The sequence below is a fragment of the Schistocerca piceifrons genome, chromosome 1 (genome assembly GCF_021461385.2).
Source record: "Schistocerca piceifrons isolate TAMUIC-IGC-003096 chromosome 1, iqSchPice1.1, whole genome shotgun sequence".
NCBI classification, from domain to species: Eukaryota; Metazoa; Arthropoda; class Insecta; order Orthoptera; family Acrididae; genus Schistocerca; species Schistocerca piceifrons.
In genome coordinates, this window is record NC_060138.1 from 347,486,314 (window position 1) to 347,508,628 (window position 22,315).

Here is a 22,315-nt window from a genome sequence, read left to right on the forward strand (position 1 = left end):
ATGAGAATTTAGTGAGCTAGAGGGTTTTCATACTGGTTGCATTTACCCTGGAGCCTTCACAATTTAGCTGTGAAGCAGAAAGACCTGGAGAGTGTCAAAACTATAAATGGCTGTAACAGACCTAATAAATTACCCCCCCCCCCCCCCCCCCACACACACACACACACTGCTATATGTTTGGGAGTATTCAGTTGCAGGGATCAACACTTTATAGCTGAGTGGACGTAAGTTGACCCCTGAGAGTTGCAGTATGCTGGGTGTGAGAGCTTTGCGTGCCTACCGCAACCAATCACATGATGCAGTTTTGTAAACATCTCTATGGCAATGCCTCAATGCCTCAGTGTTGCGCCATCTCTGTAGACAGCTACTGTTTTTGCCTGTAGCTGTTTGAGCATCACAATTAAAAGCTGGGAACAGTACTGGTAACTGTCAGGGATCTTCTTACACTGACTCATTTATATCAATGTTTGCTCCCAGAATGAATCTGTGAAGAGAACTGAGTGAGCTGGACATGTTCCACACTAGTTGCATTTGCCCAAGACTGTTGTTTGCAATGTTACTGTGAAGCGAAAATACCAGTTAGGCATTAAAATTAATAATGGCTGTAGCAGACCTAAAAAACTAACTCATACATTCTAAGGCATATTTTACAGAGCAACTGTCAGACATCAATGTCAACTAATGCATGAAATTTCAATTGCATCTAAGATAGTGAGATGAGTGATGGAGTGAGCTATCAGTTGGTGATGGTACCTGTTATTCATGTTCTTGGTGCTGTCCAGAAGCCACTGATTGCACAACTGAAACTGCAGTGTTGCTTAGAAGGCTTCAGACAATACTGTCACTAGTTCGTAGAGCAGCATAACAACTTCATTGGAAGTGATGCAAAGCTATATTTTCTGGTTGGTTTTGGGCTATTAATATTGTTAAATATCAAAATGAACAAAGGCATTCATGGAAAAGTTTTAGACAACACCATCTCCCCATACTGTGGCAGCTACTTGAAACAGAACTTGTATGCTTCAATTTGATAATGTTCATGATGAAAAAGTAAAACCCTTTATCACACGTTATAGAACGTACATATTAGGTGGATTTGATGAACTGGCATCACTGACGTTCTCACTTGAATATCATAAAACATCAAGAGGACACTTGTGCACCACTTGAATTCATCCATAAACATTCCAACAATTACTCACCAAGCTTCAGGAAGAGTGGGTACAAATTCCACCTTCAGTGTTTCAGCACTTAATGAAGCGAAACTTCCTGCCAGATTAAAATTGTGTGCCAGACCAAGACTCAGACTCAGGACCTTTGCATTTCATGGGCAAGTGCTCCACTGACAGAAGTACAGCCGTGAAGATGAGTTGTGAGACATTATTGGATAGCTCAGTTGGTAGAGTATGACTGTAGGTGTCCATCTTTCCGTGTGTCACATGAGTTGGATTCTTTGCGTATGCATTGAAAACACAATTTCAGAGACTCATAGATTTCTGCTCTGGGTCTTGGATAACACATTCTATCTTTTGTTCTTGGTTGTAAGATTTTTCTTATAATATTAATTTCTTTTATTTTAATTGCTCTTTTAATGTTTTACCAGAATAAATAAAAAATAAGCTTCACATGAAAAAAAATGTGTAGAACCAGGTTCTACATAAAAAACTGTGTACATTTTGTCTTAAACATTTGTTTTGATTCTTGGTAGTTGGTACTGTAATTCAAGAAAATCCATGTTCTCATTTTTGCATGGAAACTGGTTATGGGTAAATAAAAAATACTTATTTACTTTGCAAATTTTGATTCGCTAAAACTAAAACTCTCCCTCTCTCCCCATAGGGTGAGGTTTGAGAGAGAGGAATTAGTTTTACAAATATTGTCTCTCATATTCATTTTTTCTGCAGGTTCGGATAAGTTTTGTTTGTTTCATGATCATTAGACCACACAACTTTAAATTATCACACAAATCATCTGACTAGCTAACTAACTAACCAAACATCCTACTTATTAACAAGTGAACTCATTAGCTAACTGAGTAAGCGAAGTAAAAGATTAACTGAGGAAAATATTTTCTTGAATTACAGCACCAACTACAGAAAAAAAAGGTTTAAGACAAAATGTACATAGTTTTTTATGTAGAATCTGATCCTGCAATAAAAAATGGGGGTTGCCATTTGAAATTTTAAAGTTGCCTCCCACCCCACCCCCAGGGGGCTGGGGTGGTGGGCTAATTTTAGCACCAGCAGATATCCCCCTCAAAAACAATCAAACTTGGATTCTTCACATTTTTTCATGTGAAACTTATTTTTTGAGTTATTCTGGTTTGTCAGCTTTAAATTTACACCTTGTATAATGTCAAATTTTACAGTTCCAGGAAACACTTTTTTTTTAACTGAAATGTTGTTTCTGTATCAGATAGATCTTGTTGATGAAATTTGTTGTTCTGCGTATCTTGCTGTAAATTTCTGTGCACATAGGTCATTCTGCTACATATTTTGCATCCTGAAAGTATTCAGATCCAGTTCTGTCACCCAATTTTTAAATTGCACAGCAGTAAATAAAGTGAATTAGACAGAACTGAAATCCCAGCACAAAATGTTCGTTCTTTATTATGGAGAATTCCTGTCCCTGAATTGTGCATTCTCAGCAGATGACAGAGAACAAATTTATGTTACTGTTGGTTAAGTGTTATAAGCTTATACTCTCGTACAGGCTTTTAATGTCTTTTATTTTTTTCTCATTAGTCTTTTGTTTCTATTCACAGGTTTCACATTCTCATTCCCAATGATACAAAAAGCACTTGATGTTGGAATTCTTGTGACATGGACAAAGACATTCAACTGTCCTTCAGTTGTTGGAAAAGATGCAGTCCAAATGCTGAAGGATGCCATTCACAGACGTGGCGATACACATGTTGAAGTTTTAGCAGTTCTTAATGACACAACAGGTATAAAGCATAAGGTTTTACTGCTTTCCAAATCACAATCAAGTGCTTCTATATGTCCCTTGATGGGTCTTTTTAGTATTAGCCAGTGTTAGAATGTTCAACATAGATTTATCAGCTATTATTAAGGATAATGTTACAGGAACCTTGGTACAAGGTGCTGTGCTGGACAACAGAACTGCCATTGGGCTGATCCTTGGCACTGGCAGCAATGCTTGCTATTTGGAAAGAGCAGACAGAGTTCAGCACTGGGAGGGCCAACGACATGGAGAGAAACAGGTGCAGTATATTCTGATTTAGTACTTCTTAATGAAGTAAGAAATAAAACTACTGTGAAAGAATTAGAATTTCCTGTCGATAAAAAATAATTAGCTCTCTATTTTATAATTAAAAGCATTCTTTGACATATATCAAAGGTATTTCTATGGATGTGCTAAGCATTACAGAATATTGTTTCAAAGTCACAGAAGAAACAGAACAGATGCACCTAGATGGACACATGTTAATATCGCACTACTGTAGGTCAACTACAGACAAAGGGAGAGTGCAGAAAGTGGAATAAAGTCCCAGGCCATAGACTTAAATTAGTACTTCATTGAACAGTTCTTTAAGTGCTGTAATCTGGCAACAGACTTGGAAACACACAGGATAGCAGTTCTGACAATGTGCAAGTATCCACCACCAGATGTTTCAAGCTTAATTAAGTAGTTAGAGATGGTACTAATACGTGTTAGAACAAATTATTAGTTACTACACCACAGTAACATTCCTAACAAGAACATGACACCGTACAGCAGCTATGGAGGATTCATTTAAAAATGTAACTGCTATCCATGAAATGCTGATAACTCCTTAATAAATGGTTTATTTGACCATGATTGTCAAATAGCTGTGATAAAGCATCCTTATCAGCCAGGTTTAGCTAAAAAGGACAAAATACAATTTCACAGAACGAGAAGTGATGACACGCACATTGTTCAGTGGGAAGAGTTTTACCGAGGACATACAGTAGATGAAACATTTAATTCTTTCCTTAAAATGTGAATCAATGAGTTGTGGCCGTCACTGTGGATTCCATGAGAATGTTTGACCAACATCTGGGGTCGAAGTATTTTGTACCAAGAAGAGTGTCATATTTAATGAAGAAGACTAAGTCTAATCAAGACTTACAGGGTCTCTACAAGCAGTACTGGAAAATTCTTGACCATATAATCAAAATGGCAAAAATTAAATACTAAGGGTGAAAAACTAAAAAATTGAACAAAGTAGAAGCACTTTGAAGCATTATTATGTAAGAAACACACAATTCCAGTAAGGAAAATGGTATTCAGTTCTTGATGACTGTAGCAGTACAACAGATGATATTAATTTAATTGTCTGCTAAATTCATTGAATTCTTCCTAACAGTAGCTGAAACCAGAGGGACAAAAATTGCACCATCAAAAGCAGATCCATTAGACACATCTATTATTTACTTACACAGGCAAACTCCAGCACCACGTAGTTTTGCAACATCAACTGTAAAACAGATGCCACGAAAATCATTAGCTCACCAAAAAGCAGTAATTTTTCTGGTTAGAGCGGTATTTCCACTGCAGTACTAAACTCTTGTGCTCAGTTGGTAGCATATCCATGAGCTGCCTATGCAACCAGCCAATTAGTAAACAGTTCATTGAACATCATATTGTACCACCATCAGATAATACCAGTTACCTTTATTACTGCTATCAATTTTGAATCTCAAAAATCATCATCAGGCACACAGAGTTTTTCACTGACACTACCTGTGTGGATGCATACATGGCATTTAATCCCACTTTATGTGGTATAAATGCTAACTAAACATAAGAATTTAATGCATAAATTTTAAACCTGGTCTAGAAGATCCAGTGTGTCAATAATGTCAGGTGTATTTTTTAAAGTAATTACCATTGTAAAATACAATTAAAAACAAACAATATTATAAATACTTTTCTTGAAAGCCTGGACTTTAATCTACTTTTGGGCAAAATTTACTCTCTATGTTATGGCATTTTTGTATTATGTGACTAGCTTCTGAAATCTATCCTCATAGAAATCTGTCTGTGGATGAACAAAACTTCAGGTACTGTATGTGTTCTGTCATAGTTTCATACAGAATGCTTTTTGAAACATGATCAAAGGCATGAAATAATGATGAAATTGTGTAACATCTGTCTCCTTGAAATTTTTATTGACTTTCTGCAGTGCATCATCAGTAATGACAGATGGTACCCACCTTAGTTTCTTATCACACACATTTGTGTGGCTTCCTCTAAATCTGCATCATTTTCTAACCATTGCAGTCTCGTAGCAGTTTCACTAATATGCCAATGAATTTCAGCAGCTTCCACATCTCTCACATTTAAGAAATGAATAATAGCACATTTTTTACAATTAGCAGCATTGTCAATCGGGTGGGCTATTTTTAATACTTCTAAATAATGTTCATACAAGTAAAAGTTTCTGTAATTGCTGTTTTGGATGGGCAAAAGTTGAAGGGACTTTGCAAGTATGTTCAGTGATCACAAAGCTCCAATGGCCTTATTTCAGAATGGTACTTACTTTAAAAATGCACCTCATACAACAGTAAAACACATGCAATCTCTGGACATATGTAAAGTGTGCAGTTTCAATCACAAATGACCAGGCTTCTCTGTCAAGACTTTGTTCTGATAAAATGAAACTAGAAAAAATACCCTGTTGGCATTTTCTGTGACCTTGCCTGGACCTTCAGTTGTATGGACAGTAAAATTCTGCTAAGAATGGTAAAATGGTATGACACTAAAGGAATTCCCCTGGTAAGGTTGGAGTCCAGTCTTGATAGTGGAAAATAAGAGGATCACATTAATGATACACCAGGAATATGACTAAATTCAGGAAGTGGTAACATTAAATATGGAATCCACAAAGTTGATACACGGCCTACTCCTGTTCTTGACCTAAATAAATATTAGGATATCAGAGGACTTACAGACATGGCAATGTTTGCTAATGACACAAATACACACACAGGCATAAGAATAATAATAATGAAACAGACCTAAAATTTAACACTTAATCTAATTTTTTTCTGCTTATCAAACAATGGAAAGCTTAGAATGGAATGACAACAGTACGGAAAAGTAGACTGGTACTTAATAGTTGGAGGAGACATTGAGTCACTGGCAGGCACAATGAAAAAGAATGCTAGAAATATTTCAGCTTTCGGGCAAAGTCATTTTTCAGAGGTACAGAACATGCACACATTTACACAACTTGTGCACGAATGCATTTTAATGTACTGCATAACTAAGACTAGCTTGTGGTTATGGTACTCTAACATAATCATACATTCACACATTCTCTTCCATAAATATAATTATGAATGAAAGCCTGCAGGGATGTGGAACAATCTGAAATGTTTCCAGAATTCTTTTTCATTTGGCCTAATTGTGACTCAGCACCACCTCCATCTTCTGAGTAGCAATCTATCCGAATGGAACTTTCTGATTGTTTCTAGTGTCACCTCATTTTAGGAATGATATACAGGGTTAATCCAAATTCCACTCACAAAATTTTATTGTATCTCACATAAATATGAATCAATGTGTTACTTTTCATGTAACAAAACAACAGAATGAAAGCTGTGCTGTATTAAAGGTTTGATATTTAGTTTATTAGAAAGTTATTGCAAGTCTGTGACTGCTATTTTAACTTTGTTTCAGGTAATCATTGATATTGAATGGGGTGCCTTTGGTGACAATGGAGTCCTTGATTTCATTAAAACTGACTATGACCGTGAAGTGGACAAGAATTCTCTTCTTGCAACATCATTCACGTATGTATACAGAGTAACTGTTGTTTAAATGTCTTATAATGCCTTCATCTGGAAAAATGGATCTTTATACAGTGATGCTATTTCTCAAAATAAGACTGGAAGTTGTCAGTCTAGCTCATTATGGTTAAATTTGGACAGTATAATGATTATTGGCATTAATTGTTTCAGATCAAAAGGCATAAAAAACAAGTGTACACTATGTAAATAAAAGCTAAATATAATGACTACAAATCCAGGGGAACTGTAGACCAGAATTTGGGAAAAGAAACATTGATGGTAGCTTTTGCTAGCTCTTGCTTCGTGAGAATAAATGAAACTGTGGGATGTGGGGTGACGTCTGCTCAGAATCATATTCACTGTGTACAGGCTCCATGCTGAAAACCTATCTTATGAGATCAGCTTTGCCCATTGTTACACTAATGACACTCATTTGAATGGTGTCCAGATAGTCCACTCTTCTTTGTGGCTATGGGAGAGTCCTCCAGGTTGTCATCCAGCTATCTTCATATAGAATTCTGGCATCCCACATTGGAAGTCTGATTTGCTGAGGTGGTGCCGTAAGTATCTCAGTTGTTTGGGGACACTTTTCACAGTATCCTTTTGAATGTGCTTTCTGATATCCAAATAGAAGATGAGCTTCAGATGTTACTACTTTGGTCTTTTTTTTTCTACTTCCTACTTCTTGTCCGATGTCAAGAGGAGCTATTCCACCAAGCCAGTATATCTTCTCCTTAGGTGTGGGCCATAGACCATCAGTAATAATATAACATATCTAATCCAAAGCTGCATTCACTGCTTTGGTGTGATGGTATCTAGACCATGCAGGTCCTGTTTACTTAGGTGGAGAGTAGCACAAAAGTACCGTCACCTTGGCCACAGTTTTTGGTTGTGCTCCCCAAGATATTTCCATCAATTTGCACAAAATTATTCCTTTTAGCCACTTCTAATGCTTCAGTGAGTTTACATTCCATGTTTATATTGATACAAATTAGCTAGTTATCATTTAAAAAGAAAATCACCTTCAGCAGAGTTGAATTGCTGGATTGCTACACGTAAGGAAACATCGCACCATTTCTGTGTATCCTTTACAATTTACATGCCTTGGCCAAGGTGACAGTACTGTTGTTGTTACATTCAAAAAATGGGGAGATGAGATAGTAACAGCATATGCTCCAGCATTAGTACATGTGTAGCACTGTTACATGCTACTTTCCTATATCTCAATGCTCTGCGTAGCACAACAATTAAACAAAGATCAACACTTTTTGTTTGAAAATACATCTAAGACACCTTTACTTTGACAGTATGAATTTACAGTACAATTTGTATCAATCTACATTTCACCTAACTAAACCAGTGGCCCCATTATGAAAAAAAACAAAGAATAAGAATTATAGTAGTTGATAACTCATTTATTCTGGCACCTTTCACATCTACATCTGCATCTGTACTCAGTAAGCCACCTTTTGATGTGTGTCGGAGGAGACTTTGTGTAGCACTTTTACTTAGCTTTCTTCTATTCCAGTTGCATATAGTTTGCAGAAAGAAAGATGGCTTTTAAACCTCTAATTTTATCTTCTTGGTGTTTCTGCAAAATATATATAGGAGGAAGCAATATATTGGTTGACTCTTCCAGGAATGTACAGTCTCAGAATTTTAACAGTAAACCCCACTGTGATGCAGAATACATCTCTTACTGTGTCTGCCAGTGGAGTTGGATGAGCATCTCCATTATGCTTTCATGCTTACTAAATGAAACTGTAACAGGACCCTGACTGAAAGCAGTATTCAAGTATTGATCAACTGAGAATTTTATAAGCCACTTTGTTTCCTGATGGACTACATTTCCTGTGGATTCTTCCAATAAATCTCAGTCCGACATCTACCTTCTAAAATCAAATTTCATAGACAGAATAATTTTTCTTACATAGGGAGTATGCCAAGACTGGTGATGGGGGGTCAGAGAATGGTCTGAATGGTGATGTAACATAAGGTGCCAGGCATCTCAACTAAAGCCGTTTTCCCTTGTGGGCCTTCATACAGGAGATATCATCCTTTTATCTCTTTGCCATTTAATTTGTAAAATATGCAATGGACACAGTTATTCTCTGTTACTAAAGTAAAAGTAGAGCAAGAATAATTGAAAAAATAAGTAAATAAATAACATTCACTTTGGACCAGAATCAAACCCACACCCCTGTTTTTATCTAATAATTCAAACAAAACAATTATGCACTTTCAATTTATTGCCTTATTTCTGCCAGTAATCTGCCATAGACATTTTCCCCAGAATATAATTAGAGGTTAATGTATTGCCAACATCGGCGTCATTCAAGACTAAATGTTACTTCTTATTGTGAAAGAAATCGGTGATGAGTGTGTTGAAGGAACAGAAGTAGGATACTGGAGTATGACTTATTAATTACAGATCTATGTGAGTGACTCCTTAAAACTGGTTACACTTAAAACTCTTTGAATCTGCAGCCCAAGACAGAACTTCCCCTTTTGGCTAATTACTTCATTATTTTCTACAGAATGGGCAAAATAAAACTAGCTCAGAAAATACTTACAAGAATGCTAGCATTGGGTTGATCTTTGTTAATGAAGATGCTGGAAGTAGCTAAAATTGACGTCTATGCAGTGCTGTACTCAATTTTTCAAATTGTGATACATATATAGCAACTCTGCCTGAGTGATACCAGCAATATTTTCAGTGTCCTGCTGTGGCTTTACCAGTTTGTCAAGATTATTTGAATACACCCAACTCTTCAATTTGTCCCACAAGTAAAAATCACAGGAGGAGAGGTCAGATGACTGAGGTGGCCAGGAGATTGCTCTGTGCCTTTGTTGATTGTCCTCTTGTCACTGAATACCTCATGCACTCTTGACAAGGTTGTGAAGATGGTGGTGTACTGTTGCTCTATCTTGCTGAAAATAACAGACACACTCATCTTTTGTGAGTTGATCCACATATGGACATACAGTTAGCATTAACATTTTGGAGAAAGAATTGCATTATGATGCAGACAGCAGACATTATGCCCCAAACAATGGTTTTAAGTTAATGCAGTTCCTTTTTGAAGTACCGATGGGGATTTTCTGATGCATAAATGTTCTGAGAGTTCGGATGTTGAACCAGACATCATCTGATGAAATGAAAAACTGAGAATTCAAAAGTTATGATTCTGCTACACTCAGTCAGGAATCACCTGTAGAGCTCAACAGGTGAAAGTTAGTGCAGATGTTATAATTCATACACAACAGCAAACTGGTAAGGGTGCTTTTTCAAAATATTTTAGCATGTCAATCTCTTAAAGCCCACCTGCACGGGTAAATAGTGTTCAGATTTCACCAGACTTTGTTCCAGGTTTTTCTTCACTCAAGCAATGTTTTCTGGTGTTCAAACTATTTTTGTATAGTTGATTTCCATTTGAAAAGAGGCTGTTTTGTGTCATTTTGCCACTAAGTGTTGCATTGCAGACTTTGCTGGAGTATGGCCAAAATGCTTCTAGTCTTAAACTCTTGCAGAAACAGTGTTACTCACATTTTCCATGGTTAGTGCTTCACATAAAACTTGACAATGAACATGTACTGTTTTATCATGTGCAAAATTTTGTGCTGCATTCAACTGGTCACTAAACACATCTGCCCCTGTCACTTACTCAAACATAATGACACAGCAAAGTATTGGGGGCAGAACAAATACGTGTGTAGATATGTGACAGGAACCGATTGGTGCACCAAAATCATGGTTTCCAATAGTTCTCCTGTTCATTAACAACATAAAGTCCACATCAGCCTTATAAATGTTTTCCATGCCAGTTTTATTTTGCCCACTCTGTACATTAAGAATCTCTGGATGGCTGTATTGGTGCAGGATATTTTCAACACTCTAATCTTCCTGTAGTTAATTCCAACATACAAAACTGTAGTTTGTTTTTCTCATTTAAGTGATTTACTTGTCTCCATAAGGTTAGTGTAGTTTACTTAACTGCTCCTATCAAGCAAAGATCCTTGGCAGCTTTAGTAGTAAAACATTAGTACCCTATGCAGCAGTCAGACATACTGATCTTTCAGCAATTAAGACTGACAAACTAGCAGTTGTGGTCCCTCTGAAGTTGTTGTTGTTATTGTTATTTATAACTGCCTAGTCAGCCACCATGCATCACAACTGTATGTGTCACACTGAGTGCTTCACCAAACAGTAAGTGTTGTTTCCAAATATTTAAGTAGCCTGTGAGCAGTTTCTTGCCAGTTTTCATGAGCCACAGACTTCAGAGGTTGTTTTTTTTTTTTTTTTTTTTTTTTCCACCTCTTTAATGTTGAATGTAAAAGAAAGAAAGAGGCATATGGCACTGTTGGCTTGAAGCCCCTTTGGGGTATTTACAGCTGCCTAATCAAAAAGGGTTTCTTTCCTCTGCACACAAAAGCCTGCTCCCTTGCACAATCTGAAAGTTTTGTTACAATTGCAAGTGTATGTGTTAAAAGCAGGTGACTGTAATGCAGGTATATATGGTGTGATGTATTTGTGTTGTTTAATGATAAGAGGATGAAATCTGGTGATGGCACATAGATTGATTCTCTCAAATGGCACCAAGGAGGCTGCTGAGCTTAACATGCCCATTCAACAGACAAATCAACGTTAACATCACTAGCCCTTACTCCATTAGACACTGCTGTGATTTTTGAAATGTAATCCATCCTGGACATTGATGTGAAGTCTGTAGGTCTCCTTCCATTACTGGCCATATACTGACAGCTGATATCCTGCAGGGGAAAGAAATTTTCACTATCTCTGTGTCATGCACTGCTGCACAGATGTGCATCAGCTGTCTCAAATACGGAGGCAGCTTTTCATTTAAAAACAATGAGGAAGCAAAGCAGGATGACAGCACTCCTAGCTTTGCTGTATGTGTCCTGTTTAACAAAATGTTTATGCAATAAGCTCAAATTTTTATGAAATATTTTTGTTAGTGCTGTCTTTAGAATAAGTTTTCTATCACTAAATTATTTAAATCTGAAATAAAATAAACTAGTCAATGACACCTAAAAATATTTCCCATTTTCTTTCTCTTATATTGTAGGTTTGAAAAATATATTAGTGGGAAGTACCTAGGAGAGATTGTAAGAGTCATATTGGTACGACTAACTGCAAATGGACTCCTCTTCGATGGAATAGCTTCCAAAAAGCTTCTAAGCCAAAACTCATTTCCAACCAGCTATGTGTCCCAAATTGAGCAGTAAGTATATCTGAAAACAACTTTGGAAAAAAGTGTAGTTTGTTTTCCATGCCACTAAATCTGTTTTGTATCTTAATAAGTGTCACATATTAGTGTTTATTAAAAATATACCATTGCAGTCCCCTATTGGCTGTGTCTGTATATGTGTGGATGGATATGTGTGTGTGTGCGAGTGTATACCTGTCCTTTTTTCCCCTAAGGTAAGTCTTTTCCGCTCCCAGGGTTGGAATGACTCCTTACCCTCTCCCTTAAAACCCACATCATTTCATCCTTCCCTCTTTCCTGATGAAGCAACCGTGGGTTGCGAAAGCTTGAAATGTTGTGTGTGTGTTTGTGTGTTTTTTAATTGTGCCTATCTACCAGCACTTTCCCATTTGGTAAGTCATGGAATCTTTGTTTTTAATGTATTTTTCCCATGTGGAATGTTTCTTTCTATTTTATATATATATATATATATATATATATATATATATATATATATATATAAAAAGAAAGATGATGAAACTTACCAAACAAAAGCGCTGGCAGGTCGATAGACACACAAACATACACACAAAATTCTAACTTTCGCAACCAATGGTTGCCTCGTCAGGAAAGAGGGAAGGAGAAGGAAAGACAAAAGGATATGGGTTTTAAGGGAGAGGGTAAGGAGTCATTCCAATCCCGGGAGCGGAAAGACTTACCTTAGGGGGAAAAAAGGACAGGTATACACTCGCGCACACACACACACATATCCATCCACACATACACAGACACAAGCAGACATTTGTAAAGGCAAATGTCTGCTTGTGTCTGTGTATGTGTGGATGGATATGTGTGTGTGTGTGTGCGAGTGTATACCTGTCCTTTTTTCCCCCTAAGGTAAGTCTTTCCGCTCCCGGGATTGGAATGACTCCTTACCCTCTCCCTTAAAACCCATATCCTTTTGTCTTTCCTTCTCCTTCCCTCTTTCCTGACGAGGCAACCATTGGTTGCGAAAGCTAGAATTTTGTGTGTATGTTTGTGTTTGTTTGTGTGTCTATCGACCTGCCAGCGCTTTTGTTTGGTAAGTTTCATCATCTTTCTTTTTAGATATATTTTTCCCACGTGGAATGTTTCCCTCTATTATATATATATATATATATATATATATATATATATATCTAAAAACAAAGATGATGAGACTTACCAAACAAAAGCGCTGGCAGGTCGACAGACACACAAACAAACACAAACATACACACAAAATTCAAGCCTTCGCAACAAACGGTTGCTTCATCAGGAAAGATGGAAGGAGAGGGAAAGACGAAAGGATGTGGGTTTTAAGGGAGAGGGTAAGGAGTCATTCCAATCCCGGGAGCAGAAAGACTTACCTTAGGGGGGAAAAAGGGACAGATATACACTCGCATACACACACGGATGGATATGTGTGTGTGTGTGTGTGTGTGTGTGTGTGTGTGTGCATAAATTATGCGCCAGTGCTGAATTCTATCACGTGTTTTCCTCTCTTGTTCCTTCCTTCCAGTCCTAGTTCTTCTACTATTTCCCCATCTCTTCCTTTTCCTACTATCAAATCCCAGTTACCCATCATAATTAAATTTTTGTGTCCCTTAACTATATGAAAAATTTTCCTTTATCTCACCATACATTCTTTCAATTTCTTAATCACCTGCACAGTTAGGTGGCATATAAACTTGCACTGCTGTGGTGGCTGTTGGTTTCATGATAATACATTCACTATGCTGTTCATAGTAGTCCATTGACATTCCTATTTTCTCATTTATTATCAGGCCTACTCCTGTATTACCCTCTTTGATTGGAGTTGGTAATCCTCCACTGATCTGACCAGAAGTCCTGTTCTTCCTAACATCACATTTCATTAATTCCCACTGTGTCTAACTTCAACCGACCCAATTCCATTTATAATTTCTTACTTACTAAAGAATGCATAATGATTTTGATTAGGAGGAAACAAACTGATACAAGCACTGATTCCTGATCAGTATAACCATTTATGGCTGAAAACTAGGTTGCATAATGGGACTAGAATCCTCTATTTAACACATTATTCCCACACAATACTATTGGTTTTTCTTTGCGAGGCTCTTTGATGTCTTGTCTCACACCTTATGCCAAAGCAACTAAGTTAATTTCTGACACAATAACCGAAATGTCTTTGGAAGAAACAAATCACACTCACAGTGCCTGATCTGCCTGGAATACAGCAATAAATAAGAACAGAAATGGTACTCGAAGCAGTGGTTGATACTGTCCTTCATCTTTTCATACCTTCTGCTAATCTTTCCATAACTATTACAACCAACATCCTTTATAACCCATTCACATATTTTATTCTTTGTCTGCCCTTTCCATTTTGTTTCTCTACTTCTCATTCTAGCACCAGGTTAACAACACCTGGATAATGTTGGAGGTGTCCCATTAACCTGTCCCTTCTTCTGGTAAGGATCTTCCACAGACTTCTTTCTCCACATGTTCTTTTTAGTATTTCTTCACTTCATAATTTATCTGCCTATTTAATTCCCCCCTCCTCACCCCATGAACCATGGACCTTGTCATTGGTAGGGATGCTTGCATGCCACAGCGATACAGATAGCCATACCATAGGTGTTACCGCAACGGACGGGTATCTGTTGAGAGGCCGGACAAACATGTGGTTCCTAAAGAGGGGCAGCAGCCTTTTCAATAGATGAAGGGGCAACAGTCTGGATGATTGACTGATCTGGCCTTGTAACCTTAACTAAAACAGCCTTGCTCTGGTACTGTGAACGGCTGAAAGCAAGAGGAAACTACAACCATAATTTTTTTCCCAAGGGCATGCAGCTTTACTGTATGGTTAAATGATGATGGCGTCCTCTTGGGTAAAATACTGTGGAAGTAAAATAGTCCCCAATTCGGATGTCCAGAGGGGGAGGAGGGGAGACTACTCAGGAGGACGTCGTTATCAGGAGAAAGAAAACTGGCATTCTATGGATCGGAGCGTGAAATGTCAGATCCCTTAACCATGTAGATAGGTTACACAATTTAAGAAGGGAAATAGATAGGTTAAAGTTAGATGTAGTGGGAATTAGTGAAGTTCGGTGGCAGGAAGAACAACACTTTTGGTCAGGTGAATACAGGGTTATAAGTACAAAATCAATTAGGGGTAATGCAGTAGAAGGTTTAATAATGAATAAAAAAATGGGAGCATGGGTAAGTTACTATGAACAGCATAGTGAATGCATTATTGTAGCCAATGTAGACACGAAGCCCACGCCTACCATAATAGTACAAGTTTATATACCTACTAGCTGCGCACATGATGAAGAGGTTGATGAAATGTATGGTGAGATAAAAGAAATTATTCACATAGTGAAGGGAGACAAAAATTTAATAGTTATGGGGGAGTGGAATTCAATAGTAGGAAATGATGAGGTCCCATGTTCTGAAGAGCGCAGGGGACGATGTGGAAGACCCGCACTGCTGATTAGGCAAGGCCCTAGCAGAGGTGGTTTGCCATTGCCTTCCTGCGACCATAATGGGGATGAATGATGATGATGATGATGATGACAACACAACAACACCCAGTCATCACGAGGCAGGGAAAATCCCTGACTCCGCCGGGAATCGAACCCGGGACCCCATGTGTGGGAAGCGAGAACGCTACCGCAAGACATGAGCTGCAGACGATAGTAGGAAAAAGAAGAGAAGGAAAAGCAGTTGGTGAATATGGAATGGGGATAAGGAATGAAAGAGGAAGCTGCCTGGTAGAATTTTGCACAGAGAATAATCATAGCTAACACATGGTTTAAGAAACATTAAAGAAGGTTGTATATTTGGAAGAGGCCTGGAGACATTGGAAGGTTTCAGATTGAATATATAATGGTAAGACAGGGATTTAGGAACCTGGTTTTAAATTCACAGGGGCAGATGTGGAATCTGACTACGATCTATCGGTTATGAACTGTAGATTAAAACTGAAGAAACTGCAAAAAGGTGGGAATTTCAGGAGATGGGACCTGGATAAACTGACTAAACCAGATGTTGTACAGAGTTTCAGGGAGAGCATATGGGAAAAATTGACAGGAATGGGGGAAAGAGATACAGTAGAAGAAGAATGGGTAGCTCTGAGGGATGAAGTAGTGAAGGCAGAGGATCAAGTAGGTAAAATGACGAAGGCTAGTAGAAATCTTTGGGTAACAGAAGAGATATTGAATTTAATTGATGAAAGGAGTAAATATAAAAATGCAGTAAATAAAGCAGGCAAAATGCAATACAAATGTCTCAAAAATGAGATCGAGGGGAAGTGCAAAGTGACTAAGCAGGGATGGCTGGAGAACAAATGTAAGGATGTAGAGGCATATATCGCAAGGGGTAAGATAGGTACTGCCTACAGGAAAATTAAAGAGACCTTTGGTGAAAAGAGAACCACCTGTATGAATATCAAGAGCTCAGATGGAAACCCAGTTCTAAGCAAAGAAGGGAAGGCAGAAAGGTGAAAGGAGTACATGGAGGGTCTATACAAGGGCGATGTTCTTGAGGACAATATTATGGAAATGGAGGAGGATGTAGATGAAGATGAAATGGTAGATATGATACTGTGTCAAAAGTTTGACAGAGCACTGAAAGACCTAAGTTGAAACAAAGCCCCGGGAGTACACAACATCCCATTAGAACTACTGATAGCCTTGGGAGAGCCAGCCCTGACAAAACTCTACCATCTGGTGAGCAAGATGTATGAGACAGACAAATTACCCTCAGACATCATGAAGAATATAACAGCTCCAGTCCCAAAGAAAGCAGGTTTTGACAGGTGTGAAAATTACTTAACTATCCATTTAATAAGTCACAGCTGCAAAATACTAACACAAATACTTTACAGACGAATGGAAAAATTGGTAGAAGCTGACCTCGGGGAAGATCATTTTGGATTCCGTAGAAATGTTGGAACACATGACGCAATACTGACCCTACAATTTACCTTGGAAGATATATTAAGGAAAGGCAAACCTACGTTTCTAGCATTTGTAGATGAAAAGAAAGCTTTCAACAATGATGACTTGAGTCCACACTTTTAAATTCTGAAGGAGGCAGAGTGAAATATAGGGAGTGAAAGGCTATTTAAAATTTGTACAGAAACCAGATGGCAGTTACAAGGGTTGAGGAGCATGAAAGGGAAGCAGTGTTTGGGAAGGGAGTGAGAAAGGGTTGTAGACAATCCCCAATGTTATTCAATTTGTATATTGAACAAGCAAAAAGGAAACAAAAGAAAAATTTGGAGTAGGAATTAAAATCCATAGAGAAGAAATAAAAACTTTGAGGTTCGCCGATGACATTGTAATTCTGTCAAAGACAGCAAAGGACCTGGAAGAGCAGTTGAATGGAATGGAAAGTGTCTAGAAAGGAGGATATAAGATGAACACCAACAAAAGGAAAATGGGGATAATGGAATGTAGTCAAATTAAATCAGGTGATGTTGAGGGAATTACATTAGGAAATGAGACACTTAAAATAGTAAATGAGTTTTGCTATTTAGGGAGCAAAATAGCAGATGATGGTCAAAGTAGAGACTGGCTATGGCAAGAAAAGCATTTCTGAAGAAGAGAAATTTGTTAACATTGAGTATAGATTTAAGTGTCAGGAAGTCTTTTCTAAAAGTATTTGTATGGAGTGTAGCCATGTATGGAAGTAAAACATGGACGATAAATAGTTTTGACAAGAAGAGAATAGAAGCTTTTGAAATGTGGTGCTACAGAGGAATGTTGAAGACTGGATGGGTAGATCACATAACTAATGAAGAGGTACTGAATACGATATGGGAGAAGAAGAATTTGTTGCACAATGTGACTAGAATAAGTGTTTTGTTGGTAGGATATGTTCTGAGGGATCAAGGGATTATCTTGAGTATTGAAGGGCAGCATTGAGGATAAAAATCATAGAGGGAGACCAAGAGATGAATAGAATAAGCAGATTCAGAAGGATGTAAGTTGTAGTAGTAACTTGGAGATGAAGAAGCTTGCATAGGATAGAATAGCATGGAGAGCTGACCTGCATCAAACCAGTCGCTGGACTGAAAACAACAACAACAACAACTACAACAACAACAACAACTACTACTACTACTACTACTTAATTTTTGATGTTCTTCATACCACAATATTTCAAATGCTTCAATTTCTTCTTCTCCACATATTATTATCATAGAAACAACATTGAGACACACACCATCAGTTCAAATTTTGCTACTGTATTTTCTCAGGGACACGGTAGATGGAGGAAACAAGAATACAGAAGATATTCTGGACAAATTCAACTTGCAGTATACCACAGAAGACACTGCAGTTGTTAAGTATGTCTGTGAAGTTGTATCAAACAGATCAGCTCTTCTGGTCTCAATTTGTAAGTACATAGTCTCAGTTGCTTTAATTAGAAGGAAATGAAGCAAGAGAGAATAAAATAAGAATGTAATATTTTAAGTCATCAAAATATGTTGATGGACTTCAGAAACTAGAAACGGGAACTGCAGGTGAATGATGCAAAGTGTACTGATGCTAAATTAGCAGTAATAAAACCAAAAAATCTTGTAATTATCATAATTTCATTTTCATTGAGACTTTACCAAAGATTTTACTGGAACAATAGTTTTAAATTTATTTCAATATTTATGGTGCAAAATCTCACACCAAAAACCTACAATGTGAAAAATGATCTCCTAATAAAAACTTTGAATTAAAATAAACAAGAGTGTAAAATATAAATAAAACACATATTAAAAACATAGTTTTATGCACAAGTAAACCTCCTTTGATGGCTATTTCATAAGCATGCAGTCAGTTCAGTTACTATTTCTGTGTTTCAAACCTAAAAACCCTTAAACACATGCTGCAGTTGAAAGTTATCTTCTAGAAGTTAGGTGAGAGAGAGAAATATACACACATGAAAAAAAAAGTTTTGAATCATCCCAGTTCCCACAACTCCTGAAGATAGACATTGACTGTGGATATTATATCAAAGACACAGTTCCTTTGACTGTTCAGAGATATCACTAAACCCACCCAAAGATGTAAACAACCATGCATGAGCAGTGCCTAATAGACGGAGGGGGTCCGACAGCCGATCAGTTCCAGTCACTCCACCAGGAAGGAGGTACATGGCTCGTGTTATCTGTAGTTCAACCATGCCTGGACTGACAATATTGCAGTTCAGTCATGTCCACATTGTTACTTTGTGCCAGGGAGGGCTCTCATCAAGGGAAGTGTCCAGGCATTTCGGAGTGAACCAAAGCGATGTTGTTGTGATAGGGAGGAGATACAGAGAGGTAGGAACTGTTGATGACATGCCTTGCTCAGGCGGCCCAAGGGCTACTACTGCAGTGGATAACTGTTACCTATGGATTATGGCTTGGAAGAATCCTGAAAGCAACATCACCATGTTGAATAATGCTTTTTGTGCAGCCACAGGACATCGTGTTAAGACTCAAACTGTGCGCCATAGGCCGCATGATGCGCAACTTCACTCCTGATGTCCATGGCGAGGCCCGTCCTTGCAACCACCACAAAATGCACCGCAGTACAGACATGCCCAGCAACATGCTGAATGGACTGCTCAGGACTGGCATCACATTCTCCTCACCAATGAGTGTCGCATATGCTTTCAACCAGACAGTTGTCAGAAACATGTTTGGAGGCAACCTGGTCAGGCTGAATGCGTTAGACACACTGCCCAGTGAGTGCAGCAAGGTGGAGGTTCCCTGCTGTTTTTGGGGTGGCATTATGTGGGGCTGACATATGCCGCTGGTGGTCATGGAAGGCACCGTAATGGCTGTACGATACGTGAATGCCATCCTCCGACTGATAGTGCAACTGTATCGGCAGCATATTGGCAAAGCATTCGTCTTCATGGATGCCCCCATCGTGCACATCTTGTGAATGACTTCCTTCAGGATAATGACATCAATTGATTAGAATGGCCAACATTTCTCCAAACATGAACCCTATCAAACATGCCTGGGATAGACTGAAAAGGGCTGTCTATCGACGATGTGACCCACCAACCACTCTGAGGGATCTATGCTGAATCGCTGTTGAGGAGTGGGACAGTCTAGACCAACAGTGCCTTGAAGAACTTGTGGATAGTATGCCATGACGAATACAGGCAAGCATCAATGCAAGAGAATGTGCTACTGGGTATTAGTGGTACAGGTGTGTACAGCAATCTGGACCACCACCTCTGAAGGTCTTGCTGTATGGTGGCACAACATGCAATGTGTTTCATGAGCAATGAAAACAGCAGAAATGACGTTTATGTTGATCTCTCTTCCAATTTTCTTAACAGGTTCCGGATCTATTGGAACCGAGGTAATGCAAAACTTTTTTTGATGTGTGTATTATTACAAAGGGTACTAAGAAACTTTTTTACAACAGTACTATTTATTTTACTACTTAAAAAAATGATTGCTTCAGTCTTTCAGTACCACAAATAAGGTATGTGCCCACTTCCCACTCTTGTTTCTGCCAAAGGGACTTCTGCCATCTGCATGTAGTAACTATCCCATTCAAGCCAAAGAGCTCTTCATTCAATAGTGACTACATATACATGGTGGTTCATTGATAGTGACTGGGCCAAATATCTCATGAAATTAGCATCAAACAAAAAAATAAGAACAACAAATCTGTTCCATCATGAGAGGGGAGAACAGATGGCACTATGGATGGCCCACTACATGGTGCTGCCATGGGTCAAAATTATAGAAACTGCATTTTTTAAATAGATACTTCCATTTTTTATTACGTTTCCATGCAGAACAGAAAAAAATAGGAATTTTTGATTTGGAACATTTGTTTCGCTTTGTGATGAATGTTACTGTAACATCCCAACACTTATGATATGCCTCGCCCATTTAGATGAACAGTTGATAACAATGTGGCTTTTTAAATTAAAACCCAAAAGTAGTTATGTTTGGACTTTATTTCTGTTGTTCCAATGTGATACATTAACTTTCGTGACCTTATCATAATTTATGTGAACGCATGCTGTTACTGTGTGAGCAACTGTAATAACCTCATTAATGTAATAAATGCTCAAACTGATGCCCTTCAGCTTCAATGCTTTTGGCAATATGCATAACAAAATTCTTCTCAACAGTGAGTAGATCACCTTCAGTAATTGTCGTACATGCATTGACAATATGCTGATGCATGTTTTCAGGCATTGTCGGTGGATCACAGTAACAAATATCTTTCAATTTTCCCTCAAAAAGAAGTTCGGAGACGTACGGTCCAGTGAACGTGCAGGCCATGGTATGAAGCTGCTATGACTAATCCACCTGTTATTAAAAATTCTATTTAATACCACTTCAACTGTATGTGTGCTATGTGCTGGACATTAGCGTTGTTGGAAGTACATTGCCATTCTGTCATGAAGTGAAACATCTTGTAGTAAAATTGGTAAAACATTAATTAAGAAATCAGCATACATTGCGCCATTTAGATTGCCATCAATAAAATAAGGGCCATAATTACACACCATACATTAACCCACCAGGGTCGCTGATGTTCCATTTGTTGCAGCCATCGTGGATTTTCCGTTGCCCAATACAGCATATTATGCTGGTTTACATTACCTCTGTTTGTCAATGATGCTTCATTACTAAATAGAACTCTTGAAAAACAACCTGTTATCGTCTCGTAATTTATTTTGGGAAAAATTTACACAACGTTCAAAATCATCAGCATGCAATTCCAGGTGCATAGAAATATGGTAAGAATGTAATGTATGATTATGTAGATTTCTCAAAAGTGACATTTTTGAAATTTCCAATTCCCGCTGTTTGTCTGCTACTGATGTGTGGATAAGCCTCAACTGTAGCTAAACATTTATTTGGGCATCTTCATTTGTTGCAGTTCTTGGTTGCATCTTCTTCTTCGTCTGAACACTTCTGATATCTTTAAATACGTTAACTATCTGACAGAAGGTACAGACACTTGGATGCTGTCTGTCAAGATAATGATCAACATACATAGCACAACTTTGTTGGGCATTTTGATCACAATAGCCATAAATGAACACCATATCTTTTCTGTGACTGTTAAACATTCCATTTTAACAAGATCATGTCTTCCACATAATTATTATGACTGCATATTATCATACGTAATTTAAGTAATGAATTGCACACAGTGCTATCGGGTGCATTGCTACATCTGTGAGAATATTACAGCGCCACCCATCACAAAATGAAACAAATGTTCCAAATCAAACATTCCTATTTATTTACCTACTATACGAATATGCAGCAAAAAAATGGGAGTGCTTCTT

At 37.9% G+C, this 22,315-nt stretch overlaps 1 protein-coding gene across 1 annotated transcript in view; it reads left to right on the forward strand.

Annotated features, from left to right (window-relative positions):
* The window catches only part of LOC124789489 (hexokinase-1-like), a 286,562-nt gene that overhangs the window by 254,858 nt on the left and 9,389 nt on the right, over positions 1 to 22,315 (forward strand). Inside the window, exons 5-9 of the mRNA XM_047256873.1 lie at positions 2,765 to 2,947; positions 3,087 to 3,223; positions 6,670 to 6,782; positions 11,867 to 12,022; positions 18,258 to 18,397. Coding sequence (XP_047112829.1) covers positions 2,765 to 2,947; positions 3,087 to 3,223; positions 6,670 to 6,782; positions 11,867 to 12,022; positions 18,258 to 18,397 — 729 coding nt within the window. The remainder of the gene's footprint in view (positions 1 to 2,764; positions 2,948 to 3,086; positions 3,224 to 6,669; positions 6,783 to 11,866; positions 12,023 to 18,257; positions 18,398 to 22,315) is intronic.